Genomic DNA, 27,601 nt, shown 5'->3' on the forward strand with positions numbered 1-27,601 from the left:
GAGCTTTCAGATTTCATCAGAGACTTGATAGAGAGGTGCCAGATTGAAAGCTACATATGTTTTCTAATAGGACCTGTAAGATGAGATGGCTTCAGTCGAGCTTTGGGCATCTATCATTATTGATCTTATAGTAGTGTTGAGGATGAGAACAGAAGCTTTTCCATGTCAGCACTCCGCACTGTGAAGTGGCACTTTATGACATTCACACTCCTCGTTCCCTCTGGGTTAGCAGCAGGACCCAGAACCTCGTGAGCACCAGAATCGCATACGCAAAGCTGAAAAATTACATTTCCGGGGAAGGGGGGGATCACCCTGCCTTGGCTGAAATATGAGCTCTTTTGGCTAAATCCAGGGACTGATAATAAAATGGTCAAGGGCATCCTGTGTTCATACACAAAGTACGGGAGAGTATCAACTTGGCTTTTAAGGCCACCCCACCACCACCACCATCGCCACCCCATCCCATTTACCTGGCCCCAAACTCACTGTGCCTCTCCATTAACAGAGTTGTTAAATTGATTGGCTGTTAAAAACAAATCGATCCCTCTTCTGTCTTCCTCACAATTTTTTTTTTCTCCCTGTTTTTTTCCTTTTTTCCCTCTTACCTCGCTCACTCGCACACTTTGTCGTTTGTCTCCTGCATTAGGTGTTTTTTTTTTTTTTAGTGTGAGAGGAAAGACCACAGGACGAAATTGCACACGGTGTAATAGCACTAATCAATATGTTTCATAGTCTATCAGAAGGCCCTCCCTCCCCCCGTCCCCTTTCCTGCACTACTTCTTCTTTTTTTTTTCTTCCTACATTTCTTTACGCTTTCTTTTGGCGTCCTTGTCTCTTCGTTTTATGTCAGAAGAAAACACTTTTTGAAAAGACACTTATAGTAGGTCCCATTTGCTTACAGAAGCTAATAAACACATGCCCACCCACATAAATACACACACACACACACACACACACGTACAAGTATACACTCACTCATTCGCTCACTCACTCGTGAGCCCGAGGCAGTCAGGGTCCTTGACTATGTGGCGTGCTGTGATCTGAAATTTTAATGCAACGCTTTAAAGCACACACAAACCCTCTCTAACCCTGCACCCTCCCAGTCCTTGGAGTCCTTCCCCCGTTTACTGCTTGGCTGAGCAAATCGCCAGTGTTTGGCTGAACACAACTTTTAACCCTTTAACTGCATACATTTTGGCACTGCGAAACACAAACGCATACATACATATCATGCGCTTCTCTCCTCACAAGCGCACAGACACGTGCGGGTACACACACACAAACGCGCACACACGCACACACTCGCTCTGAACTTTTCACTAAGGAGGACATTGCGTGACAAATCCCCCCCATCCTCTCGCTGCATTTGGGTAATCTGCCTTTTAAAATAAGCACTAACACACTCTCACAAACACCCGTGGACGTACACAAACACACTCCCTGAGAATTTGGTCGATGTTTGCAGCGCCCGGAGAGTCTCAGCTTCAGCGGGAGGCGGGCCTGCAGATGTAGCGTAGCCCCCCCCCCCCCCCCCCCCTTCTCTGTGTCGACGCTGTGAGGGTCTGGCTTGGCCGCATTTTACCCGTTTAGTCCCTGTTAAAGATTAATGATATATTGATCTCCAGCCCCACAGGATGCTTTGTGTGTGTATGTGTGTGTGAGTGTGTGAGCTGAGTGTGCGGAGACTCCTCTGTATGTTTGCGCATAGCTTTATCTGCATGTAGGAGGCTTTGATAACATTTTGGTTAAAATCCGTTTAATTGCCGATAATTAGGCACCGGTCAATAGGGCTTTCTTTCCGGTGTCCAGCCCAAGCACACAACAACACAAAATGGCGCACAACATACACACAGACACGGTCTCACAGCTAGCTTCTTTTTAAGCCTCCTTGAAATCCCCAAGGTAACACGCTGTGAAAACGCAATGTGGAGAAAGCCAAGGAAAGAAAAGGAATGGAGTGATGAAAGCTGGAGGGCAAAAAGCGAGCCAGGGGCCGGAGGCTTCAGCGAGGAAGAGGGGATAAGAGAGCGATAGAGGAGGGAAATGAAAATCTAAATCAGGGGAATATCCTGCTGGCACCGAGGACAGAGGCCGAGGAAGAGAGGGCGAAAGATGAGAGAGGGGAGGTGGAAGGAAGAAAAAGATGAAAGGAGGGGGTGAAAAAAGTGGAGGGCGATGGGAAGGCAACGGTTGAGGGGGAAAGGATGGAGGCAGGCAAAGGGTGGAAAAGAAAAGGAGCGCTTGAGTGAGGAGCAAGAGAGAAGATGATAGGAGATGAAAAGGCCTGTCTGAGATGGAGGAAGTACAGTAGGGCCTCAGAGGCTCTGGGCTTGTTTCAGAAGTCCTATAGTACTCACTGATGTCACTGGGTGCACCCATTGGCTTTCATGGTACAAAAGAGTGTGTGCAAGTGTGTTTGAGTGTGCGCTGATTGTGTGCGTTTTCCATTTTGGCTGTGTATCTACTCTATAGCTCCTCCCTGTGGCTGCTGTATGGTGTTTTATAGATAAGTTTGGGTGCTATAAAATCAGACTTTATCATCACGAAGGACCCACCCCCCCTTTTACTCTCCAGTGTTTGATGAAGTCATTCCAGCGGGTGCATTGGCGGGCCACGGACAGTTCCTGCCCTGCCCAGCGACTGACTGACTGACTGACTGTATCAGGATATGCAGAAAATCCCTTCCCTGTGATCTGCTTTGGCCCTCAGCCTCTAGCTTTGCCTTTATAATTCCCAAATACAGCCAAATCCAAAGGTTATTTAAGAAGACTTTGTGCATCTGTACTTTGATTAAATGATCACATTTGGAGCAGGAGCGGTGGTGTATTTGGGTTGCATTACTACCCATAAACGCTCTCCATTACAAGCTTTTCTAGCTTGTTGGCTCTCTGACCTTAACATTTGTGTGCGCGGGTGCGCGATTTGAGTGCGCTTGCGGGTCCTGCACACTATAGCTTAAGACGGGATAAAAGCTGTTGAGGTAGTGTACTATTATGTTGCTTAAATACATACTAGATCCTTTTAACTGTTAGGGAAAGAATAAAAGCGGAGAGTGAAAAGCTCTCCCACCCACATCTGATTCTTTTTGCTGCATTGCCTGTGGCACAATGTTGACCTAATATCAACTGTGTCTGTTTTGTTAAACACATTCAAATCAGTAGTACTCAAGCCTATGGGACATAACACTGTTTCTCATACTGTGACACACAAATACAAAAGCTGCGTGGGCTACTGGGTTCACTATCAAAAGATTGCAATAAAATCAAAAGGTCTTAATGGACGCGCAGTGCACATATGCGCCTCACGCCTTTCCACTCGGTGCCACTCGCGTATTCTTATCAGCGAGGAATGTCTTAAATAAACACGCACGCATTTATGCCATGTCGTTGCATTGCGTTATAGACCATCGGTGAGGTCACTATTTCCAAAGCCTCCTCGTGCTGGGAAACATATTCACGCATGTTGAAAACTCAAAAACAGAAAGGCAATTGTAGTTTAACTCAAAGTTAAAGTTGTCATTACGAAATATTAACATTCGCTGTGCTTCTGTATTCTTCAGTTCCCGCTCATTGTTCACAGAAAAGTGCCAGGTATCCACGTCTCTCACGATGGAGGGATTATTTAAAATATTTTTCCCAAAGTCCAATGAGAGGTGGTATTACGGGGATGTATTCTTGCTGTTTGACCTCTAGCAAGTGAGAGGTGAACCATGGCCTCCATCCAGACCATTAGTCAGACACAATCACACAGCTTCATAGCAGATTAGTCTGCTGTATTAGGACTTAGAGCTCTATTAATGTAATCCCTCTGTTTTAGTGTGGCCTGGGTTTAGGGGCTTACATGTGCACACCCACACTCATAGACACACACACATTTAAATACATGTATGCACGCACATATACAAGCTGTTTGGGTTATGGAGTTCACAATCAATGGATTAAGGTGAAATTTAGACAGTAGCTTAATGGACACCGTACCGGGATGCTCTAAATCTGTGCACCTCTCTTTCTGCGAGTCGTCATCATTCATTTATCCATATTTGTTTTTTTGTTTTTTTTATATCCTCTGTGCATTTATCTGAAGTAACAACACATGTTTTTCTGTCTCTTAGGGCGGATGAGATTGAGATCTTGATGACAGACCTGGAAAGAGCCAATCAGGTAGCCCGCTCGGTTTAATACTGAATAGTATTTTTTTTTTTGTTTAAGTGCAACACTGTCCAAGTTGTCTTCACAAGTTTCATTGTTAAATTGTAGACCAAACAAATGCTGGCTGAAATTGTTGTGGAGGCAAACATGAGGTAAACCGATTTAAAACAATTTATTTTAGTGATATTTTATATTTTAGCTTCCTCTAAACAAATGTGACATGACCAAACCACCAACAAGTTTTTTATTGTGCTAACACACATCCACTGTGTGTCATTTATTTTATTGTGGACCCATTTAAAAAAAGAAAAAAAAAAGAAAAAAAAAGAAAAGAAACTTTGTCAACAGAAAAATAGTTGATAGGGACTTTCTGTCCTTTAATTGTTTATCTCTTACTTTGCTGGGCTGATTGTGGCACCCGAGCCTTGTGTTTGACACCCCTCCATGTTAATTGCAGTGAGGTTTAGCGTTCATTTTAATTGAATTCAATGAATCGCATACAAAGTCCTGCATGGCCAGGCTCCTGCTTTTTATTTTGAGTGTTTTGTGATGACAGTCGATCTCTGATTAACCGTTTACTTTAAATTGAGTCTTTGAGGTTTTGGCAGCTGAACTTTGGATTCCTTATTGTCTCCGAAATCCTTCAGAAATCTTGAAATTGTGTAAGTCGGGGGCATTGAAACATATTTAATGTGTGGTTTTATCCAATATGTGAAGCACTTTGCTGTATAAATATTATTTCTAATAAGCTATTATAATAAGTACACTTGCACAGTGTGCTTTGGTTTGATTAAGGTCACAATGGGCATAATTTTTTGGATATTATTTTGTTTTTTAAAGAAACTGTTCTTTAACCTTCATAAAGAGCATGAGGGCCTGTTGCTGAGAGAATCTCAGAAAGGTGGTTTTGGTCTTTTTTCTATTGTGGGTTTGTTGACATGAAAAATAGACCTTTAAAAATATCGAAATATTCCTGTCTATTGAGAATCCATGAGATGTGGCTTGCTTATCACTGCGAGGGTTGCTGTTTCTTTTGCTTGTTTATTACACACCTACTAAACCCATCCAGCTGAAATAAGCCCCCCGGTCTGCCCTCTGCCCTCGTGTTGTAAATATTCCTGTGGTATCTGTTAATGTCATTGTTGTTAACTTTCATTATTAGCCCAAGAGTATGATTTGTGGTTAAAGGGGTAGCATAGGCATGTAATGTTAATATTAGCCTAAAGGTTAACGCTCCGACTATAATGCCGCACACACAAACACACACTCTATTCACACTTCTGATTTGAGGTTTACAGAGGATGACAGCATGGCCTCCAGCTCAGTCACAGACTTTTTATATGCTTTTATAAGAAGAAAATGGAAAACAGGATTTTCTTTTGCAACTAGCAGTCCAACTCCCACCCAGTCAATAACAGCTCTCAATATGGTTGCAATTAGGAACACTGTGGAATCGGCTCCCTGTAACTCCTAATGATGGCAAGTTGGCCGGCGTGGTAGATGATTCCCTACTGGAGCACGGCACTTTAGCAGTAAACACCAGGCAGCGGGTGTCATCTCAATGCTCAGGAATAACTTGAGATTTTTAATTAAGGAAATGTTCGCTCTTGGTTGTCATTCTAAATTTGTACATCGCATTTCCAGCCACCCTCCACTCTGAAGTATATCATTATTTACGCTGAAAGGGGCTGACTCGCTTTCCAAATAAAAAGTGCAGTTGACTGATAGAAGATTGTGTACTGAAAAACTTGTTCAGTTTGATTGCTAGTGTTGTGCATTCAGCATTGTACTCCTCTCCTTCACAGATGTCTTTGCTGTCAATGAGCAACGGTCACCGATTTGACAGATTTTAAACAGAGTAAAAGGGGAGGGGTTTTGCATATGAACAAAAACTTTTATTCCCGCTTTCTTGGGCTCACTATTCCCATTTTGTCTGTCTCGAAGGATGTGTTAAATAGCTCTTTAATTTTTTCTCCAGGGCTAGCGGAAAAAATGAGACAGGTTGAGTAGGGAAAACGGGAAAGCGTGTACATTAAAATTAACACTGAACTCACACAGAAGTGATCTGCGTTAAACTTTAGATTAATAGTGTTTTAACTGTAGGAACCTGCGACACAGGATTTTCCCTGAACGTTTCTCCTTTTCTTTTTCTTTCCAGCGAGCAGAAGCAGCTCAGAGAGAGGCAGAGTCAGTCAGAGAGCAGCTGTCCTTGAGCAACCAATCCCAGCAGCTCAGCAGCCCGGCCAAGGCTGACCCAAACACGGTAACACGTTTCACTCATTCACTGGATTGATAGGCTAAAGATCAGCTTGGCCTTTTTATGCTACACTGACAGACTGATTAATGGCTCAGTCACACTAGAGTAAAAATAGGGTGGCAACCTCTTTGCCACTAGGAAAAATAGGTGGTTGCTCAGTGATTTAAATAAATCTTTTGCAAGTCGTTGCTGGAACAAACTGATCATCCAAAGGCTGAGCATGCAACACCATCGACCTTTAGCAGACCACTTTTGATCGCAAGGCGACTGCATAGATCCCCTTGTGGGAGGCAGCCTGTCTCCAAACACACACAGTCCAGCTCGGACCGACTGCCATCACTCTGACAGATTGGTGAAGGTTTGCAAATAATTGCCATTTAATTTTTAAACACAGACAGATTGATTGCAATGTGTTGGCAGTCTGAGCGAGCATGTGCCGATAAACGCAACTCAGCTGCCCGTCTCTGCAGTTGGGAGCTTGGCTCAAGTGGTTGCCTGCTTCTGGTTATATTTCTGTATATATGTTAGGTTGTGCACATCATCATTTTTAAATCACTGTCCTGCAGCAACTATATCATTATTTGTGGAGGAACATTTTCATTTCTGTTACAAATCCATGAGGTTCTGACTGAATTCTGATTACGAGTCGATAATGTGAGTTTCGTTGTATGTAGATGCCAATAGATTTGCCACAGTTGATCACCATTATCACAAACAGATTTTATGTAATTGCCAAATCAACCCATTCAGTTACACACTGATCACAGCAAGAGTCTTTTTGCCTTTTTATTACCATCTTAATGCAAGTTGCTTTAAAGATGGCAACTGACTGCGAGTGGTGGCAGACCAGATTGCTGGTTCACTGCATTTGGTCAAAGTAATTATTGCCGTGCCCTGGTCTCCCTAGTGACTATAGCTTTAAGCCTCACTTTATGGATAGACTTTAGTCACTGGTATTAAAGGTCAGATGCTGGAGTAACCAGTTAAGCTTCCTTAAGAAGTAAGATGTGATTGGTATATGGATTAACTGATTTATTGGATTTAACCAATAGCTTGCAGACATGGGACTTGGTTAGTGTACAGCTACTACTGTTCCGCCAAAGTTATCTACTTTCCTTTGGTATGAAGTGATTGTGATTGATTGCATCATCTGTGGCTATGAATCTGAAGAAGTAAGCCTTTTGACAAGATAATCAATATTGATCAGCTTTGTTTGACACAAAACATCCACTGATGAAATTATTCATTTGATAGAACTTGAGACTATATGTGGCTGGAGACTTACTCAATTAAACTGCCTGACTTTTTGGACTTTAGGAACAGTTGGAAGAGGTGGCGTCCCATTCAAATCTGGAGGCGGAGCTCAGGGCCAAAGAAAGAGAGACTGCCCAGCTGGTGGAAGATGTGCAGAGACTGCAGGCCAGCCTGACCAAACTCCGAGAGACCACCAGCTCCCAGATCTCACAGCTGGAACAGCAGCTTAGCAGCAAATCCAAAGTTCTGAAGGTACCAACGCAACAAACATCTGATTTTGGTTGGAAGCCACTTTAACTTTTCATTTATAATGACAAGCTACGTAAGTTTTACTAACTTACGTAGCTTGTCTTTTTCCCGTTTGCTTAACCCTATTCACCAGTTTACACCCTTCGTTGTGTAGAGTTAAGTAAATAATAGAAACGCAGGATCTACTGAGATCCAAGTGTTGATTTGTATTATTGTTTTAATTGTCTTTGTTGCATCTTTGCAATGTGTAGGAGCTGGAGGAGAAGCTGCAGAAGCAAGCTGACTATGAGGAGGTGAAGAAGGAGTTGAGGTGAGGAGTGAACACAGGCATTTGTGTGTCCTGTACAGATCTGTTTATTGCACGAGTCTGATGTCTTCAGACACGTGCAGTAAACAGAAGATGTGTCTCTTCATTTAATGTGGGTAACTCAATTGGGTGCCCTTACGTAGGCGAAGCCTTTGTGTTTGTAGTTTTGTATCGTCAGTCTCGCTCTTTGTCATTAAAAAGAAAGACATAGAAAAGTTAGCATCCTGTGTGTTTGTGTATATTTGGCGGTTTTCTCATGCTTGCTTTTTTTCCCTCCCTCCTTTCTCAGTATCCTCAAGGCTATGGAGTTTGGAGCATCCGACTCTGTGCAGGTAAGACTAAGCAGCAGACTGTAGACTTGAGGTTGCAGCCACTAAGTTATTGACAAAGCAAAAATTGCACAACTAGATCAGTAAACATGACCATCTGAGAGGAGAGGCTGGAGAAAAGCTGTGTCAAAAGCTTTAATTTCCCCCTCTGTTTCTGATCTCCTTTCTGCCAGGACTCATCCAAACCCCTGGAGGTTCTGTTACTGGAGAGGAACCGAAGTCTTCAATCGGAGAGCGCCGCTTTGCGCATCGCCAACACCGAGCTCAGCGGTAAGTCTTATGTTGCTGTAAGGACCGGGTTCATCGACACCGGACAAACTGCTTTCACAAAACAAAAAAAAGAGAGAAGGTCAAGGGAGATTATGAGGCTTTAGCTGCAGTTCAAGTCATCAGGGAAGTGCATACAATCTTGTGTGCATATAGATGGTCTTTCTCTGAGAATACTTAACTCGTAATGTTTGCGGAATTATTTGCACCACAGCAGCCCACATGTACAGGTTCATTGGTCGAAAAAAAAAAAATAATAATGCAAAAGTCATGCAAAACTTTCTCATGGTTTGGAAATGTTGCTGGTGTAGTCCCGCTCTTCATGGAAGGGAGGAAAAGGCATCTTTGGTGTTTTGTAAATACCCCAGCAGGAGGTCAACCTGAACGGTAACGGAGCCGCATTACACAAGAACGAGGACAACGTGCAATGCCCCCGACATTAGGACTCTTGCCCTCTGCAACAGTGTTTATGGGTTTGAAATGTCATGGCTTTAGGCATGAATAGCTGAATAGCTTTGAATTGATTAACATTCACAGTGAGAGGAGCTTACTGTCTTACTCAATCATGTTAAGTCTCAATGGTTATGCATTAGAATAATATTTCTCCCAGCGATTATTATCAAGATGGGTTCTAGTAGTTACAAGGCTGAGAAAATATATTTTTTGTCTGTATTTGTTCTGGTGAATAGAAAAATGTATTCAGTAGAACTCTCTAGGAGACAAGCAGCCGAGGGCCTTTGTTTTGAGTCAGCAGAGCTGTGCAGTCTGTCTTTTGGTGACATGCGTCTTTTTTCTGTTAAGCCAAACTAATTTCAGAAGTTTTTTTTATTTATTTATGTTTTTTCACCTGGATGTATTTTTCTGGACTAAAAACAATGTTACTACACCTACAATGGAATAAATCGGTGTGTAAGGACACACTGCAGCAGCATGGAAGAGGACTTGGTGTATTGGCTATCTAAGGACATCATCTTGCTCTGTCCAGTTACTTCTGCTTTGCCTGCAGCAGAGAGAGAGGGAAAAAGAGACTGAGCCCTGGGCCAAGCTAATCTGCCTAAGTGGCACAGTGTCAATTGTTTTGTTTGTCCTTTTTTTTCCCTCCAGGCTGTGGCTTACAAGAAAGGTTGAAATCACAAATGCATGGGCACTTGCCTGGGGGGGTTGGCAAAAAAGGAAACAGAGTTCACTAATTTGAAAAAGACTTGATTAAGACAACTTTCAACGTTTGTTATTTTATTTTTTCTCTCTCGTTTTGGAACCCCTTTTTTGTTGACTCCCCCCATAATGCATGGTGTGTCTGACCTTTCTTGTAGGGTCAGCCGGGCGAAAAGGGACAGAAGAGTCCACAGCGAAGGAGGAGACCGCGCCAAGCGACCCCTCTTCCTCACCCCCTCCTCCCCCTCCCTCTCTTCCGTCCTCCTCACAGCGCCCCCTGTCTCGCACTCACACGGACCCTCTCAACACTGCCACCACCACCACCAGCAGCAGCAGCAACAGCAGTGAAACGCTCCCTTTCGCTCCTACGGGCATTGGACAGGACTTCTACTCCCCCGTCTTCCCTCTGGTGGGTGGTAAGATGGCTTTGAACTCCTTGATTCAGCGGCAGCTGCTCCAGACCTTCTACTCAAAAGCCTTGCAGGAGTCCTCTGGAATCCCCAGTGGGGCTCTACTGTTCACCCCCTTCACGCCAACCCTCAGCTCCATCCCTACCTCCACCCCTGGCTCAGGGTCTGCTGCCATCCCTCTAGCAGCCAGCAGCCCCCAGCCACCTCCAGCCAGCCCTGACATGGCTCCTGTTAACGGGAGCAGTACAGCTGGCAGCGCCCCCTCCCCATCACCAAGCCACTCTGATGCTAATACAGGAAGTGTTTTGGACGGGGAGGACATGGACACAGCGGAGATTGCTCGGCAAGTGAAAGAGCAGCTGATCAAGCACAACATTGGTCAGCGTGTGTTTGGTCATTATGTGCTGGGACTGTCCCAGGGATCAGTCAGCGAGATCTTGGCCAGACCAAAGCCGTGGAACAAGCTAACCATCAGGGGGAAGGAGCCGTTCCACAAGATGAGGCAGTTCCTCGCCGATGAGCAGAACATCCTCGCTCTGCGCAGCATCCAGGGACGGCAGAGAGGTGAGTCTGCGTTCCTGTATTGTTGTCTGTGCGTGGGGGAGTGTGTGTGTCTTGCATGTTGTGTGTATGTGTGTAAAGCCCTGCATAGAGCAACTGATTAGCTTGTCAATATGGACTAGCTTTTTTATTTTTCTTTCTCTTTCCTAACTCCCATTCTGTGCCCCACCTGTGTTTTTTGAATGAGCTCCTAGTCACGCACTGATCCCAAGAGCCTCTCCTAGCTATCGTGGTCAATACAGAAACCTTTCACACATCAATAGTATTGATCGGTGGGAACTAGGAGAAAGGCAGGGGTACTGTTAACTACGGGTAGATTCGATTAGCCTGGGCTTGCCTTTCTTAACGCATCAAGACATTGCTGATTGAAGTTGGTCTCAGAGGTACATAAAAAATATACCACAATTTGCCAGCGAGTCATAGATGGTCCATGTTGGTATTCCCATGTTTGATAGCTGCCACTAGGCCGTCTCTGTGGTGGCTTTATTATAACTTTTGGAGGTAGAAGTTGGAATCCTACTTGGGCCACAGATGGTTAAGATCAATGCATTTATGGTACTATATAATGTGCATTGGAAGGAACAGACACTTATTATGTTTGCAGAGCATTGTAAGGCACCATTTAGTCTAGCTGTAAAAGGAAAAAAACACACAAGTGCTGTAACATAGTGTGTGGTATATTGTTTTTAACAGAGGGCTCAGGCCAGCCCCAGCTTAGCCGAGTGTTTCAGGACGCTCCGAAGCGGAGAACCCTCTCCGATACAGCTTCACACACAGGTCTGTCCCCTTCACACACGGAGATTCTAGCACGTTCTGTCTGTGTGGCATGTTTGTGTTGGGATGTTTCTGTGTTGTGTGTGCCTATGTCGCCATATATTAATTGCGGGCAGGCATACAGATATAAATGTGCCTTGAAGGTAACCGCACAGTTTCAGTGACTTGCGTCAAAGGAAAAGCCAGCATGTGTATTTAGGGATTTTATTGGTAGTTGTTATTCTGCGGGGAGTATTTACTATACGAACCCTGCAGCACGTGTGCATGTGCAAGCTCTAAAGGGACCTGAGAAATTATGACAATCCCTCCAGTGTAGTTGCCTTGAAGCTCAGTGGTGGGAATGTTGTTCTTTGTGCTGTGCTATGGTGTAATTCTTCCATCAGCGTCTCCTCTTTATCTGTTCTGTTAGTATTCCCAGCGTTTTAATCTGACGAGGTATTCCGTCTCCTCCCATTCCCTCATCCTCTCTTTCCAGGTAACATCACCGCTCGTGTGCGCACCCCAGAGGCAGGTTCTGATGAAGCTATCAAGTCCATACTGGAGCAGGCCAAAAGAGAGCTGCAGGTGCAGAAAGCTGGTAAGTTGGAGTTATTTATTTAATTTCCCCCCCCCCCCGTCTTCTCCGGGGCATTTAAGGTGCCCATGATGGCTGTGTCTGTAATGAAGGCCGTTTTTCTCCTCTCTGTAGACTTGTCTCATGCTCAGCCGTCCTATGCAGGACTGAAAGGGGGAGGTGGAATAGGAAGTGGAGGGGGGAGCGGATCAGACGAAGCCATCCGCTCCATCCTAGAACAAGCTCGCAGGGAGATGGAAGCCCAACAGGCCGCACTGGAGCCCATCCTTAAAGCATCATCTTCCTCTTCGTCATCAGTGTCACTATCACAGAGGGACATCCTGAGCTCATCTCTTACCGCCCCGCTTCCCCCTTACAACCCCCTGGCCCTTTCCCTCAAGAAACCTCCCAGCTCCCTCTTGTCCTCGCCCTCATCCCCGTCTCCAATTCTGGACTTTAGCTCCAGCGTGAAGAGAGAGGGCCGCAGCTCTTCGGGGGTCGATATGTCTGCTGATGGAGCTCTCAGGATGGGTCGGGGCTCAGAGGGACTGTCCCGCTCCGGAAGTGCCGGAGGAGCAGGTTACTGGAGAGAGCAGTGGTGGAGCAACATGCAGACGGATCCGCGAAGGACCATGTCCAGCCAGATAGGAGAAGAGAACCACAACCAGGAGGACTCTAAAGAGGTGAGGTTTAGGGGCAGTTCCAGAGTTTCATGGCTTTGCTTTGACTGTCCATTGGTTGCACGTCTGAAGTCTTCTCCCTCCGCGGGGTTTAGGGTATACTGACCGACAGTCTGTCTCGACACAAACCGTGGAACAAGTTGAACCAGAGGAGCAGAGAGGCGTACCTCCGCATGCAGCCTTGGCTCAACGGAGACCAGGGGCAAAACGCACACATCCAGCAAACTCAGAACCAAGGTAAACAAATCACATGCAAATACACACACCGACACACACCATATATTATGCTGGAACGCTACTCTGAAAGCCTGATTAGAGCTAGTGGCTAGTTGTTACTGTCACTCTGTCACTCACCCCACCCGCCCCCCTCCTCATCCCCCTCGTCCTTCTTGCTTCCATCCCACCCACCGTCTCCCCCCTCCTGCTCACTTCTCCTCCCACTATCCCCCTCCTCCCCCCACATCCCCAGTGCTGTGGCAGTGTCAGCCAGCAAGCTGCTGGTTTGTCATGTCATAGACAAGTTAGTGTTGCAGCGCCAGATGGCAGCTCTGCATGTGTGTGTCTGCGCGCATGTGTGCGTGTGCGTACATGCACGTGTGTGTCTCTTTTTCTCTCTGGGGGTGTAAACAGCAGCTAATGTACACTGACAGCTCCTCATGACTGCTCTCTTCCAGCCTGCTGAGCTGCACAGCGGCACTACACAGACAGAGACAGGGAGATGAAGGAATAGGAGGAGGAAGCCAAAAAGGCTTCAAACTGAAAACTTAAGCACCTTTGCTGTTTGTTCAACAGGAGTTAAATTAGTCGATGTAATTTGACTGAAGTCCCTCCTGAACCCAGCAGGGAGAGGAGATGAAACTAGTGTCGCCTCGCATAGTTACACGTCGCCTAACCTGTGCGAACTTTCTCATTCTGTGTCGTGCTCGAGCAGAGGGTACTCCCAAGACATCAGCAAGCTGCAGCCCCGCTCCAGAGTCCCCCCTCAGTTCAGCTGAAGAATCTGTCAATGGTCTCACTGGGGACCCACTTGCGTCACAGTCCTCCAGTCTCAAACCTCCGTCTGAGGATCCTTCAGGTGGGGAGTCTCAGCCGGGCACCCCGCTGCCTCTACCAGGTCACTCGGGTCTGAGCATCCAGGAGATGGTTGCAATGTCTCCTGAGCTTGATACCTATGCCATCACCAAGAAGGTTAAGGAGGTGCTAACCGATAATAACCTGGGTAAGACCTTTTTTTTTTTTTTTGTTTTTTGCTCTTATGCTCAATTGTGGTGTTGTACTTTTCTGTGTAGTTTAACTGGTTCCATTTTCTTTCTCCAAACCAGGTCAGCGTCTGTTTGGGGAGACTATCCTGGGTCTGACTCAGGGTTCTGTCTCAGACCTGCTGGCCAGGCCTAAACCCTGGCACAAGCTGAGCCTGAAGGGCAGGGAGCCCTTTGTCCGCATGCAGCTCTGGCTCCAGGACCCACACAGCGTGGAGAAACTTATGGACATGAAACGCCTGGAGAAGAAAGGTGTGTGTGTGTGTGTGTGTGTGTGTGTGTGTGTGTGTGTGTGTGTGTGTGTGTGTGTGTGTAACAAAAAGCTCAATGAGTAGAAATAGATGCATACTCTATATACAGCACAGCATGCTGTCAGAAATAATAATCGAAAGGCTCAGAAAACCTTTCATGTTTTGTGCTTAAGCATGCATTTATTTGAGAAATATGCTCACAAAAAAACAAAGCAAAAAAACCACACACAAGCAGCAGCCTTTGAATTACACATGCACATCTGCACACAATATCCTTTGTGCAGGACAGCAGAGCATGTTGTGCAGATCACAGTCATCTTGGTGTGATGTCAGTACCAATCAGGACTGCAGACATCACGTACTGTATTCAATGTGACAGCTAGGCGACTGCCGGGGGCCTGCTTACTCACAGTCATCAGCACTACTCTTCATCATCGTCATCAACATAATAATCATCAGTGTCTATAAGCTCGTATTTTTATCATTTATTAGCCCATTGCCCGCTCCATCACTCCATCATCCTGCACTCTTTTCTGTCAGGAGGATACGTTTAGGAATCAAAAACCCCCAATAGGCCTGCTTCATAACCCTCCCCCTCCTTCCTCGCTGCCTCACAGTGACCCCGCACTGCCCACTTGAAGCAAACAGGGTATGGATATTTGAACCTGCCAGTGGGCACAGCCGTCCAGGATCAGCTTACCCTGCTGATATCACAAACTACGCACAAGGGCGAAAAACACAACTGACCTAACGCCTGTGTGGTCGGGGGGTTGGACTGGTGGGGTTGCACTACATTCAGCTTCATGTTAGATTATTGACCAAGAGTAATGCATCCAAATAGCAATGGGCAATAGTTCTGGCTACCAGCAGAGCCCAGAGGAAAGACATGGACCTAGTCCAAAGTTACCACATTTGACCTCTCACCCTTGTGGTGCAAGCCTGCGAGGCGGCGCACAAGTTTGAGAGCGCTCTAATCTTGCTCTGAGGGGCTTTTCCCTGCAACACTAATGTATCTGGCAGCATGTATTGGGGTTGGGAAAATGTCAACCTCATACGAAGCTGCCATGAGCTGTTCATTTTCAGTTGCTGGCGCCCCGAGTGAACGGTGCTGCTTGTTTGCTGTAAAATGGAAGAGATGCATTCATTGTTACAACTGGTGAGAAAGACGAGAGCACCACCTAGTGGCTGATTGGGAGGCTGGCGGCATTAGTTGTCAGACCTGTTACGTTGTATGAAAACAGAGCAGCTTTATTACTCCAAGTCTTTGTCATCATCTTGCTAATCTGCATTGAGCTTGGCTCAACTGCAGCTGATTCAGAGCTCAGTAATAGGGGTTATTGCCGAGAAGAGAGACTCCATCTCCTGCCTCAGGGCTTTTGATGGAAACACGATTACACATTAACAGCGGAAATTCAAAGGCAATCAGTGTTTTCTTATTGAATGGCAAACCTTGCTGACAAATCTTTTACCTGTTTATGTTCCAGCTGAAGTCCCACCTCTCTGCTGCTCTGCTGTCTTTATATGTTAATGCAGCACATTTTATATAACTGCTTAAATGTCATGTGGTACAGCTATTTATGCATTTTTAAATGTAATCCTTCACTTGTATTGAAATGTCTCTGTTATGCACTGTAGTTTGCATCTGTGGTTTTTACTGGTGTTGCCAGCTTTATCATTGAAACTCCCCATTCATTTGTAGATTTATTAATGTATTCACTGGATGACCCATTTCTCCCTCTTTCCCATCCAGCATACATGAAGAGGCGGCTGAGCTCCTTGAGTGATGGCCATTCTGTGGACGGAGGCTTGGTGGGGTCAGAGTACATGCAGGGCTCCCAGAGCCCAGGGCAGCAGCAGCTGAAGAAGCCCAGGGTGGTGCTGGGCCCTGAGGAGAAGGAGGCTCTGAAAAGGGCTTATCAGCAGAAGCCCTACCCCTCCCCCAAAACCATTGAGGAGCTGGCCTCCCAGCTCAACCTAAAGACCAGTACTGTTATCAACTGGTTCCATAACTACAGGTCAGCATTTAGGAGAAAAAAAGATGGACTCCTGCTAAATTCTTTCTGTTGTTCTGCATTTATTAGCTGCTCTCTGATGGATTAAATATAGTTTACCTGAAGTTAATACGATAAGGATCTCATGTCTTTGTGAATAGTACCTCTGTTCAAATTCCTTGTTTTATTGAAATACATTAGTGGGTTCGTCTTGACTTTATCTGCGGATAAATGAATTGTCTAAATCTTTGTGTACGACTCTGCCAGATCACATTGTGTTTTTGTTGCACTGTTAGTCCAAATGCGTAAGCTGTTCCCTGTTCATCGAAAATATTTTGACATTAGTAGAGTGTATTGTATTCCACAAATTGAATTTCAGGATTTAATTAGCGTGACTGAACTCATGTTTCCCTCTTAGGTCACGTATTCGGCGAGAGCTCTTCATAGAGGAGATCCAGGCAGCTGGAGGGGTAGGGCCTGGCAGCGAAGCGGGATCGCCTTCCCTCCGTGGGTCCAAATCAGGAGAAGGGGACAGCTGCGATGGGACGGAATCTGAGGGCACAGTGGAGACACGCCAATCTCTGGGCATTGGCTTGGAGGATCACAGAGGAGCATGCAAAGACCACGACATGGAGGCTGAGTCTGAGGCAGGGGGCTCTAATAATTCCCCTGCCCAGTTAGACTGCACCGCCACAGGCTTGGCCGGGCCGGGCTCCAGCGGTGGACAGGGTGGACTGGGGCTTTTCAGCCTCACAGAGGCATCCTCCAGTAGCTCTGCCTCTAGTACTAACATCCCAGCCTCTGGCCCTGCCAGGAACCCCAGGGACAACAATCTGCGCAAGAAGAAAGCAGCCAATCTCAATAACATCATCCACAGGCTGGAGAAGGCTGCCAGCAAAGAGGATCCCTCAGAGTGGGAGTTCTAGCTCCCCCTGATCATCCTTCATCCTTCTCGTCTCATAACCTCACGACCTCTAACCTTGGACCCCTCCTGCTCTGTTCCAGTTGGAGAGTGGACACAGCCAAAGTCAAGCTCAGCAGCCATTTTTATTACGTAGAAGCTTTCCAAAAAGAGGAAAGAAACAAAGAGTGGTTGGCAAAACCCTTAAAAAGAAGATTTACTGAATACGTAGAAGAACAAAATAAGAGAACTTAATTGTTTCTCCTGGTTTTTTTTGTTTGTTTTTGTTTTTAAAAACTGCGTTTTGTTTTTGTACTGAGAAAAGCACTTAGCCGTCCTGCTGGCCTCTGGCCCTGCTGTACCTCCCCCTATCACCAGCCACTGGTGCACCAGACTGGTTAGTCCTGAGCTGGGGTCTGACCCACAGCTGGGGTTGAAACCTGGACTCAGTAACACAGGCAAGGCCTGACACAGCAGCTGTCACAGTGATAGACACTGATAGATGATAGATAGAGACAGGAACTCTCTTACAAGAACTCTCACTTTCTTAAAGGAGATTTTTTTCCGCTCTTCTTCTCACCTCCCAAGTGTCCACAAACCTCCCCTCACTCAGTGAGATGCCTCATTTTTCACACTGTAGAGTGACTGTTACAAACCCTTTGCCTTTTTCACTCACTGCGTGTGTGTGCGTGTGTTTGTATGTTAGGGGTTGTGTCAGTGTGCACCTGTGTGTGTGTGTGCGAGAGTGTATACACACCCAGAAAAAAGAGGAAAAAAAAGAAATGGTGTGTATGTGTATTCTCTTCTCAATGGCAGCATGTTTTCATTTTTTTAATCTCACTCCTACACTCTTAAGAGGGTAGTTGAAGGCCTGCTGGCTGAGCTGCCATGGTTACTGGTGTAAGAACGATGAACTTTGACCTGTTGTGTCCCATATCCTATCCTGCTGACAGCCATGTGATGGCCAGAAGGATGTGTAATTCCTCACAAAATACACACACTCATCTGAAGAGGAAGGAAGGAAAGAAGGACCCCTCTTTTTGCCTCCTTAAACCCTTCTTTTTAGGATGAAGGATGATCTGTTTTTTCTTTGTTTTGTTTTTAAATATTGCAATTTGGTTGCCAATAAGAGATTGCACAGTCTATTGACTCTAAAGAGTACAAAAATAGGGAATTTTAGGAAACATTTTTAATTAGTACAAAATAAGAACAGAAAAGACAAGAATAACAAGTTACTGTTTAAAAAAAGAAAGAAAGAAACAACAACCTTAGAATGGAATAATGTTGCATTGTTGACATACAATGAATTCACGTAGTACTGTAGCTGTCTGACATGGTGATACTATACGTGTCTCTCGTTGTTTTTGGTTGTGCACGTCACAACTTTGCCCAGCACTGGACCTGCTGGGTGGGTGTGTTTGTGTGTGTGTGCGCGTGTGTGCGTGTATGTCCGCACCACCGACAAAATTTTCTCTGTTCACAAACACACATCTTTTTATAGGCCAAATCAGGAAGAGTGTGTGTACGTGTGTGTCTGTGTGCATTTGTTATTTGCCTGCATGTAAGTCAGGGTTGAGGTCAGTTCACTCAGAATTGGACCGATCGATCGATCGATTTGTCAATAATGAAATTCTTGATGGAAAATGGGTATTTTTTTTTTTTATTTTTTTTTTTTAAGCAAATGAATTGCAGCGTGCAGAAACTTCTGCTGGTGAATTCGCCCCAACCCTGGTGTGAGTAGTTACCACTCTCCTCCAGTCTCTCCTGTATCCAGGGATGTAAGTCTTTTTTGCATTGAATTCTACTGTATACACTACAAATTATAAGGCATATCACCTCCTCCCTGTCCCACACAAGCCCTCAGTGCCTGTCAGCCCACTGCCTCCCCTTTGTTTGTGTGTTTGTGTGCGTGCGTGAGAGTTTGCGTGGATGCATGTGCACGCACGCCTGTCGTCAATACATGCGTGTGCACAAAGCGTGCGTGAGACTCGAGTGTTCAGTGTTTCCGATGAGTGGGGTCATATTTCGTATCTTGCACACACTACTAGTGCACAACTGACACCCTTCTTTAAGCTGTTTGATGCGTTACCATTACATTAATCTTCTCACAAAGTAGTGTAATACTATGATTTACTGTAGCTTGGTTTTATTGCTATTTTGCATTTATAGTTTGGTTTTTATTCCGCTTATTTATAGGTGCTGTATTTTTCATTTAATGTCTTATCATTTGAGTTGTCTATTTTTTAAGGGATTATACTGTTCCTGAGGGCAAGTAACATTTTTATTAGACGTATAGACTGCCGGCAGTATTGGTTAATATTTACAAAGATGTACTAGTTCTCATTTGTTTGTATATTCATGAATCCTAAAGTTTAGTGTCATTTCAATAGCTTTTGAAAGATGTGTTTTGCTACAGTTCATGCTCCCGTAAGCATAAAAAGCTCTTACCACAACTGTTATGCTCACACACACACAAAAAGAAACTGCTAGCTAGAGAATCAAAGGACATATCAAGATCAGTGAATATATGATAGCATATCTGTTTTCCTGTTTTCTATCCTCCAATAATATTTGTTTGTTTGTTTGTTTGTTTGTTTGTTTGTTTTTTTTGTCCTTCCTTTTTTTTCCTTTTCCTGGGCAAGCCCAACACTACTGCTCGGCAGGGCACGCAGCTTTCTTTAGATGTAGACCTTGCCCACTCATTAATCACATTAACTTAATTAACTGGTCCAAATTATACACTTTGTCAAATAGGTCAAGTGAAATTACCTAAACATACGAACGCATGTTAACTTGAAAGAGGTCATATCTGCCAAATTGAGATTAGAGAAGTGTACCAGCTAGCAGGTGTGCTACGCCAGATCGAGCAGAGATAGCCAGCCTATGATTATGCAGAATTTCTATTGCAGTTAGTAACGAAGCACTTATTAGGATCTTTGTAAGACTTACCAGGACAGGGTCTGTAAACACTACAACAAGAGTACGATCCCGGGATCCTGGGAAGTGTATGCCTTTAAAAAAAAAAGAAAAAAAAAAAAAAAGTGGTTGTAAACCAAGCACAGATGCTTATCCACATTGTAACACTAAAAACAACAACAAAAAAGAATCATAAGATAGCTGTACCCATGTTTTCTATGTGATTAAACTGAGTTTCTGTCCAGCCAACCCTTATTTCAAACTACAGATGACTGTGTGACAGGCGGGCCGTCGTCCTGTGCAGGTGTAGATATCATGAGTATCAAACGTGTTGTTTTCTATTCACAAATCCCAACGTTTTTTTTATAGCCTCCCACTTTCCCCTCAGCGTATACTCGAGATAAGGCGGCAGCCCGTCAAAAGTTTAAATCGGACTTTCCAAAGCGTCTGTTAGTTGTTAAAAAATAATCGCCCAAACGTCGGCTCTCCCTGCCGTCGACTGATGTGAGACATCTGTCCCCTGCTGCGCGCTGAATAGTGATACTGCCTTCTGTTGGGACCGCTTGGACTGGACAGCCACAGTGTGTTTGTTTTATGGTGATGAATAGCTACTGTAAAGTATGAGCACTTAACCCATCAGTAATTATTTTCTTTTTTTTTTGTAATAGCCTGATCCATCCGCTCACCCGAACCGTGTGAGATCATCAGATTTGTGCCTTTAACTGCCAAGCAGGGCACCAAACTAGTGATGTCATTAGATGTAGAGGATTCCCCCCGATTCGTTCGCGATGCATCTCGCGTCCTGACCTGAAATTTGTTTCTCACGGTACTTTAAACTCGACTTCCATCAGCTCTCCGGAGAGGGTTTTATTTACAAACTAATTTGTTTGTTTGTTTGTTTATTTTTTTCCCACAATGCATTACTTACGTTGTATATAAACTGACTAGCAGCGAAAAAGGCCAGAGCATTGAATGAAGGAGGAAGCATGCAGAAATGGCATACACTGTAATAACACTGAATTTATTCATAGGGCATTTTTTGTATTTTTCTGTTTGTGTCAGGTTTGCTGTGACATTGATAAACGGCACTACAGGTATTGATAATGACACGTGCCAATTCTGATGGTTATTTGGAGGAAAAAAAAGAGAGAGACGTGTAAATACGGTCGATGGAGTAGCTATTAATTCACTATTGTCACGGTATGCTTTTGTTTTGAAGGCAGGAGGAGAGAAGGGACGATTCAGGACTTTTCCATGATCCACAGATATTTTTCTACAAATTTAAATCAGATGATTCTATACACTGTTGAATAACATTGTAAAGGTGTAACAGATGCTGTATATCATATCATGTTTTCTGAAGTCGTAAAGCTTTACTGTATGATCTGTTGAAGTAGTGGTTGTTCATTTGACATGTTTTTAGTTGTAATGGAAGCCCGAACAGCAGCACTGGTCACCATATTCAGGAGAAAAAAAGAAGAAAAAAAAATAAGAGAGAGAGAGAGAGAGACCTCAGATGTTTTTTGTAATACTTTTAAAATATATCTTATGAAGTGGGTTTTTGTAAGGAAACACTTTCTGAATCAGCGGTGCTGTATGCATAGCACACTCAGTAATACATACACACATAATACAGCACAATACACTCATGTTTTAAACCCTCCCCCCCTCCCTTAACCCCCTTTTAACTTTACTCACATGGCTTTTGTTATTGTTTTAAGTCTTAAAATCATTTCCCCGTCGTCTTTCACGCTTAAGCCTCGGAGATCGGCTCCGGGATAAAAAACATTTCATTCAGTACAAGACTTAAGATTTAAACAAACAAAAAAAAAAAAAAAAAAAAGAGGAAGCAAAAAGCCAAATAGTGACGTTAGTTATCCTCTTCTGTTGGAAAAAGGTCGCTGACTTTTTAAAATGTTGCATTTTTTTTTTTTTTACCCCTGTACATTGCTAGTGTCGTCGCTTCAGTTCACCCATAGCTTAAACCACAGTGTAGTCTGACAACCAAAATGACCTGGGGAGATCTTCACCCACCCACCCCCAACCTCCTCCCCATCTACCCCCACCCTAACCTCTTCCCTCCCCTTTTGGAAAGCTTTAAGATGCTTGTTGAGGCTTTAGCAAGTTCAGAGTATTGTTCTTTTTTTTTTCTTCGATTTTTTTTTTACCCTCCCCCCAACATGTCATCAACAACGTGAAAGTAATAATTCTCATCACTTTCTCCCAATGCTTATTTTTTTAATGAGTGTGTGCGTGCGCGTACGTGTGTGTTGTAGTACAAAAGGATGCATGACTGTAAAGGGATGGTCAAGATGTTTTTTGAAAGTCGTTTCCTCCCCCTCTCTCCTTCCCCGTCCCTCTCCACACTTCCGTCACTCCTGAGATGCTTTTTAACTCCTTCACGGTCTCCCTCCCTTTGGTTTGTTTTTCCTCATGTATCATTGTTTCTTTATCTTTCTATTTACTAAACGTATCATGTTGTTTGTTCTCAGCACTGTAAAACAGTCCCTTCTACAACATTGAAAAGCAATATCACTGTATGAAATGTTCACAATGTATTTGTTATGATTGACATTTGATTCATCATCATTATTATTCACATGCACCCTAGGTGTGATAATTGAAGTAAATCTCTTTTATACAAATACTAAAAGTGTGCTGTGGCTGTTTTTCTGTTCCGCGTTCACTCTGTAAAAGAAGTATTCTCAGAGAAAGAGATCAGTTGAGCTTGTTAGAAACAAAGAAAAGGGCTTTCACAGATGTTTTGGACTGCTTCTGCCTTTTATCAGCAGCTACAGGTGAGTTATGTTGGGTTATGTTTTATTATAATTTTTTTTTTTAAGTCTACAGTTGGGAAGTTTTTTGAATCAGAGATGGTCTTAAAGTTGTTGTCTGTCTTCAGGACGTTACTCTGAGCTGCAGGTGGAGTTTGCAGCCGCGGTGCGTACCAGCGCCGAGCAGAAGGAGCTGATCCTGAAGCTGGAGCATGACCTGAGCACCGTCCAAGCCATGTCCTCCCTGCCGCGCCCCGATGCAGACGGGTCAGAGGTCAGCAACATGGGCAACATCCCCGAGCCGATCAAAGAGGCCTCTGCGACCTTTATCGGTAGGTCGCCGGGATGAAATGGAAAGTTGATGATGTTTGATCATGATGTGTTTGTTTGTTATTTGGATTCCTCACATGTCATCCCAAAACGAAACGCCACCTTTAGCCATAAAGTGGCCCCGCAGTTTAATTTATGATCAAAGTGGTGACAATATCAAACTGTTTAGAAATCGTTGGAAAGGACAAAGGATTTAAAAAACTAAAAAAAAATATTAATTTGCAATAAAAAAATATTGCAAATGTTTTGTGCAGAAATGCTCAAAATAAAGAGTCACTGTGAAACAACTTTACCATTTACCATAAAATCAAAAAACCACATTTATTAGACCATTAAAACCCCCAATAAATATAGAGATTGTAGAAATGGTCAGAAACTAAAAATGAGATGACTTATTTGGCAAACAACAGACTGAATTCATGGTTTTATACCCAAATAGGACTTTTCTGAGAAATAAGCAAATAAATGACTGCATCTAAGTTAAATTATGATAATAATAATGATAATATGTGGTTTACTGTTTGTTTGTTTGTTTTTTCATCTTTTTTGTAAAACTAATTTGAAAATTGAAATGATTGGAAATAAAATTAAATTTATGGAGGAAAAAAAACCTGTTTTAGCATTAAAAATATTATTTTGATTAACCATAAAAAAACATGAAACATAAAACAAGATTTTGGTCATTACAGTACAGTTAATATAAGGCAGCAGTGGCATAAACCTTACAGTGGATGGTGGTCTAATAATGTAATTTGTATATTTCCAGGGTTATTTGCAGCCAAGGAGCTTTTCATAATCCTCACAACACCTGTGTAATAAAACTGTAATAAGCTGTAGTAGAAGGCGGCTGACATGCACGCTACAAAACACTTATATTTCACAACGTCACATAAATGTATAGTTGAGTCCTTAAAAGTCAAATAGAAAGCTGCGCACATTTTTCATGCGTGTGAATGAGCCGCCTCTCAACAGCTTTCTGCCTGAAAACGCAGCTCACGGTAGACGAGATGTGGAAGTGCATAAAAATTACAGCCACCCGAGAAAAAAAACAACAACACTTAATGTTTCCTGTTTGCATATTTCGCAGCCAGCAGGCACTTTCGCCTTTTTATGACACCTTACATTTATTTTTCAAACACATTTTAATGCTAATGTTACCTCTGCTTTCATTAACGCACAGATAAAGCAAAGGATGGAGAGATAATATTCAATGTTCAGTGTTATTGGAGTCAATTATCACATTTCAAAACCATGAGCAGAGCGGAGAAAAAGGGAAGAAGACTCCAAATTAAGAAAAGAGTCGTTACAGATCACTGATGGTAAATCTGCATTCACATGCCTGTTGGCACTGGCTCATCTGTTGCCTTAAATTTCTATTCTACGTGTCAAAAAATGACAAATTATTAGTTTAATGTTTTTCCCTTCTAAGCCTACCGCTGGCACGCCTCGTAAACCGAATTATTCACCCAGCTTTGATACTGAAGTTTGTCTTTAGCACAGCTTCTCTAATTGAAGTCAGATAAATGTGCTGAAGGATGCTCCGCAGGGGGTTTGTCTGTTTTTTGGATTCTCACCGGATTAGAGGCGTTCGAGTGCTTTTCTTTCGTGTGTCAGTTAAAACCTGAGGGTCTGGTGAGTTGAGCGCTGTCTATCTTAATAATCAAATAAACCTCGCTCGCCTCTGTCTGATCTGAAACGTTAGCCATGCAAATAGAGGAAAAGATTCCCGGCATGTAAGTGCTGCTTTATCTGCAGGTTCAGGTGTGAGCGCCCAGCCTGAGCTTCCTCAGGGCCAGATGGACTCGCTGCTCTCCATCATCTCCAGCCAAAGGGAGAGGTTCCGCTCTCGCAACCAGGAGCTGGAAGCTGTGAGTCACACACACATATGCACGCGCACACACACGTATATTCATGTGTCTCTTTCGCTGGAGGGCTAATTCCTCTTCCCTTTGTTCCCTCTGATGCCTGTAGGAGAGTCGCTCCATGCAGCAGACCATGCAGGCCCTGCAGAATGAACTGGACAGCCTTAGAGCGGACAACATCAAACTCTATGAGAAAATCAAATTTCTGCAGAGCTACCCAGGCAGAGTATGTCTGAGAGATTCTTTCTGATGTCCAGTTTGGTTTGCTGGCACAAAATAAACCCAGTTTGGGTGTTTCAGTGGCTGATGAATGCTTAATTTGGATCGGTCTCCCCTCCCTCTTGTGTTTCCTCCCTGCTGCAGGCTGGAGGCAGCGACGACACCGTGATGCGTTACTCCTCCCAGTACGAGGAAAGACTGGATCCGTTTGCTTCCTTCAGCAAGAGGGTGAAAGTCACACACTTGAGATCAAATAAAAATGTTAAACGCTGTCATTTCTTAGAGGAGTTTCTTTGTTTTATGAGATAGTGATAATAAATAATGACTAAATGCAGAGTGATGTCTAAACAGGTGAAGAAGAACATGGATTAATATTCCACAAACAGTTGTTTTATCATAAAATAAATCAACTCTAGATTTTATATTCACACGTGCTGCCGGGAGATGTCGTCATAGTTCTGTGCGGTGTGTTTTCAGGAGCGTCAGCGCCGATACCTCAGCCTCAGCCCCTGGGATAAAGCAACTCTGGGCCTGGTAAGAATCTGAATCAAACATCAGACGCGTCTTCTGTGTGTCCGTGTGAACTTCTCATCTCACTCTCCGGTTGTTTGCGTCTCTCAGGGACGTGTGATTCTCTCCAACAAGATGGCCAGGACCATTGCTTTCTTCTACACTCTGTTCCTGCACTGTTTGGTCTTCTTGGTAGGTTTGCTTTCAGTACCGCGTGGCCTCCTCCGGTAGGTACATCTGCAGCTTCAGAGGAACAGGACTCACCTGTCACCTGTGATTATTTTCAGGTGCTGTATAAGACCGCTTGGAGCGAGAGCATTGGCAGAGACTGCTCAGCTTTCTGTGCGAAAAAGTGAGTGTGCCTCCTGCAGCTGACTCAGAAGCTCGTCACATAATGCAGCAGATAAATGCGATGTTTTATTTGACCCTTACGAGTGCTTCGCTGTTTGTCTCAGGTACGCTGACCACATCCACCGTTTCCATGAGAACGACCCAAACCTTTAAGCCGACCCACGGTGACATCATGACATGGCATCGGTGACATCAACACTGAGCAGCATGCATGTTCCTTAGAGAAGTTTACCTTTATTAAAGCTCCTTTATTCTTCCTGCAGTAGCTAATTTCACCACTAGGGGGCAGTTTAGGGCTGTGAACTGTAAATTAAAGGGTTGCTTGATTACTTGATGATTGGTAAGTTGCAGGTGATATACAAAACCATAATCTGACGTTTATTAGATAATACAATACTGAAAGTCAATCATTAACAGTATATATGAGACATGTGCTATTTAAAGCAGGTTTAATGAAGTTCTTCTTTATCTTTCTGGACTGAAGGGACCACGATACTCCTTATTCTTTTTTTTGTTTGTGCGGTGTGTTTAACTGGAACTGAAGATGTAAGTTTAGGTTGGTGGGGTTAACATTAAGACATTAACATTAAGTTTGATTGGTGGGTAAAAGCACAGCTTGAAGTTATATAGAAGGATTTTTGAGCAGATCCTGGTGGTGGAACAACACATACAGTAGTTAAGATTTTTTCATTCCTTTTTGCTCTATTTCGAATAATTAATGGGAGTAATAAGTGATTGGTAGGTACTAGTTTTAATGGTTTGTTACTGTTGTTTGTTATTAGGAGACCGTTTTCTTCTCGGCTGAGTGATGCAGTAATAGACTAAAGGTTACTGAGTCTGTGATCCTAATACTCAACGTCATTGTGCGTGTTTACCTGCTTTCTTCTCCCTTTCTGTCATTGCACATCTATTACAATAAAGACTATACAGCAATTTCTTTTGTAGTCTCATTTTATCTTCATCTTGTGGTGTGTGAGATAGCCGAAGATAATATACATACAAATCCATTCAGTTTTATTTATATAACCTTAAATCACATTAACAGTTGCCTGCTTTATGTTGTAGGGTAAAGACTCTATAATAATCCAGAGAAAGGAGAAGTAGGACAGTGGGAAGGAAAAAGTGCCTTTTGACAGGAAGAAACCTTTGACTAATTGCTCTCTGGTTACGTAGCAAGTTCGGACCTAGATTTTACACAGAACTCAAAATCAAGCTTAAGTCTGCTTATGTGCTGTGTAATACTGACTTGTATGGTGGTTTCCTTCCTTAGAAGTAATAGTTTTTGTAATTTCT

The 27,601-nt window shown here is 43.8% G+C and overlaps 1 protein-coding gene across 3 annotated transcripts in view; it reads left to right on the forward strand.

Moving 5' to 3' along the window:
- The window catches only part of cux1b (cut-like homeobox 1b), a 62,226-nt gene extending 34,985 nt beyond the window's left edge, over window positions 1-27,241 (forward strand). The window contains exons 9-23 of one of the 3 annotated variants that reach the window (XM_026193484.1): window positions 4,112-4,160; window positions 6,307-6,411; window positions 7,723-7,911; window positions 8,160-8,218; window positions 8,505-8,547; window positions 8,718-8,814; window positions 10,125-10,940; window positions 11,631-11,714; window positions 12,187-12,288; window positions 12,400-12,947; window positions 13,040-13,181; window positions 13,876-14,163; window positions 14,267-14,455; window positions 16,205-16,469; window positions 16,864-18,058. In XM_026193484.1, coding sequence (XP_026049269.1) covers window positions 4,112-4,160; window positions 6,307-6,411; window positions 7,723-7,911; window positions 8,160-8,218; window positions 8,505-8,547; window positions 8,718-8,814; window positions 10,125-10,940; window positions 11,631-11,714; window positions 12,187-12,288; window positions 12,400-12,947; window positions 13,040-13,181; window positions 13,876-14,163; window positions 14,267-14,455; window positions 16,205-16,469; window positions 16,864-17,371 — 3,484 coding nt within the window. In that variant the 3' untranslated portion in view covers window positions 17,372-18,058. Of the gene's footprint in view, window positions 1-4,111; window positions 4,161-6,306; window positions 6,412-7,722; window positions 7,912-8,159; window positions 8,219-8,504; window positions 8,548-8,717; window positions 8,815-10,124; window positions 10,941-11,630; window positions 11,715-12,186; window positions 12,289-12,399; window positions 12,948-13,039; window positions 13,182-13,875; window positions 14,164-14,266; window positions 14,456-16,204; window positions 16,470-16,863; window positions 18,059-23,164; window positions 23,369-25,121; window positions 25,235-25,337; window positions 25,455-25,591; window positions 25,676-25,924; window positions 25,982-26,068; window positions 26,150-26,244; window positions 26,310-26,412 lie in introns of those variants that run through there. The other 2 variants (XM_026193485.1, XM_026193486.1) reach the window with 2 other exon arrangements.
- The last annotated feature ends 360 nt before the right edge of the window (window positions 27,242-27,601 follow it).

The sequence above is a fragment of the Astatotilapia calliptera genome, chromosome 14 (assembly GCF_900246225.1).
Source record: "Astatotilapia calliptera chromosome 14, fAstCal1.2, whole genome shotgun sequence".
NCBI lineage: Eukaryota > Metazoa > Chordata > Actinopteri > Cichliformes > Cichlidae > Astatotilapia > Astatotilapia calliptera.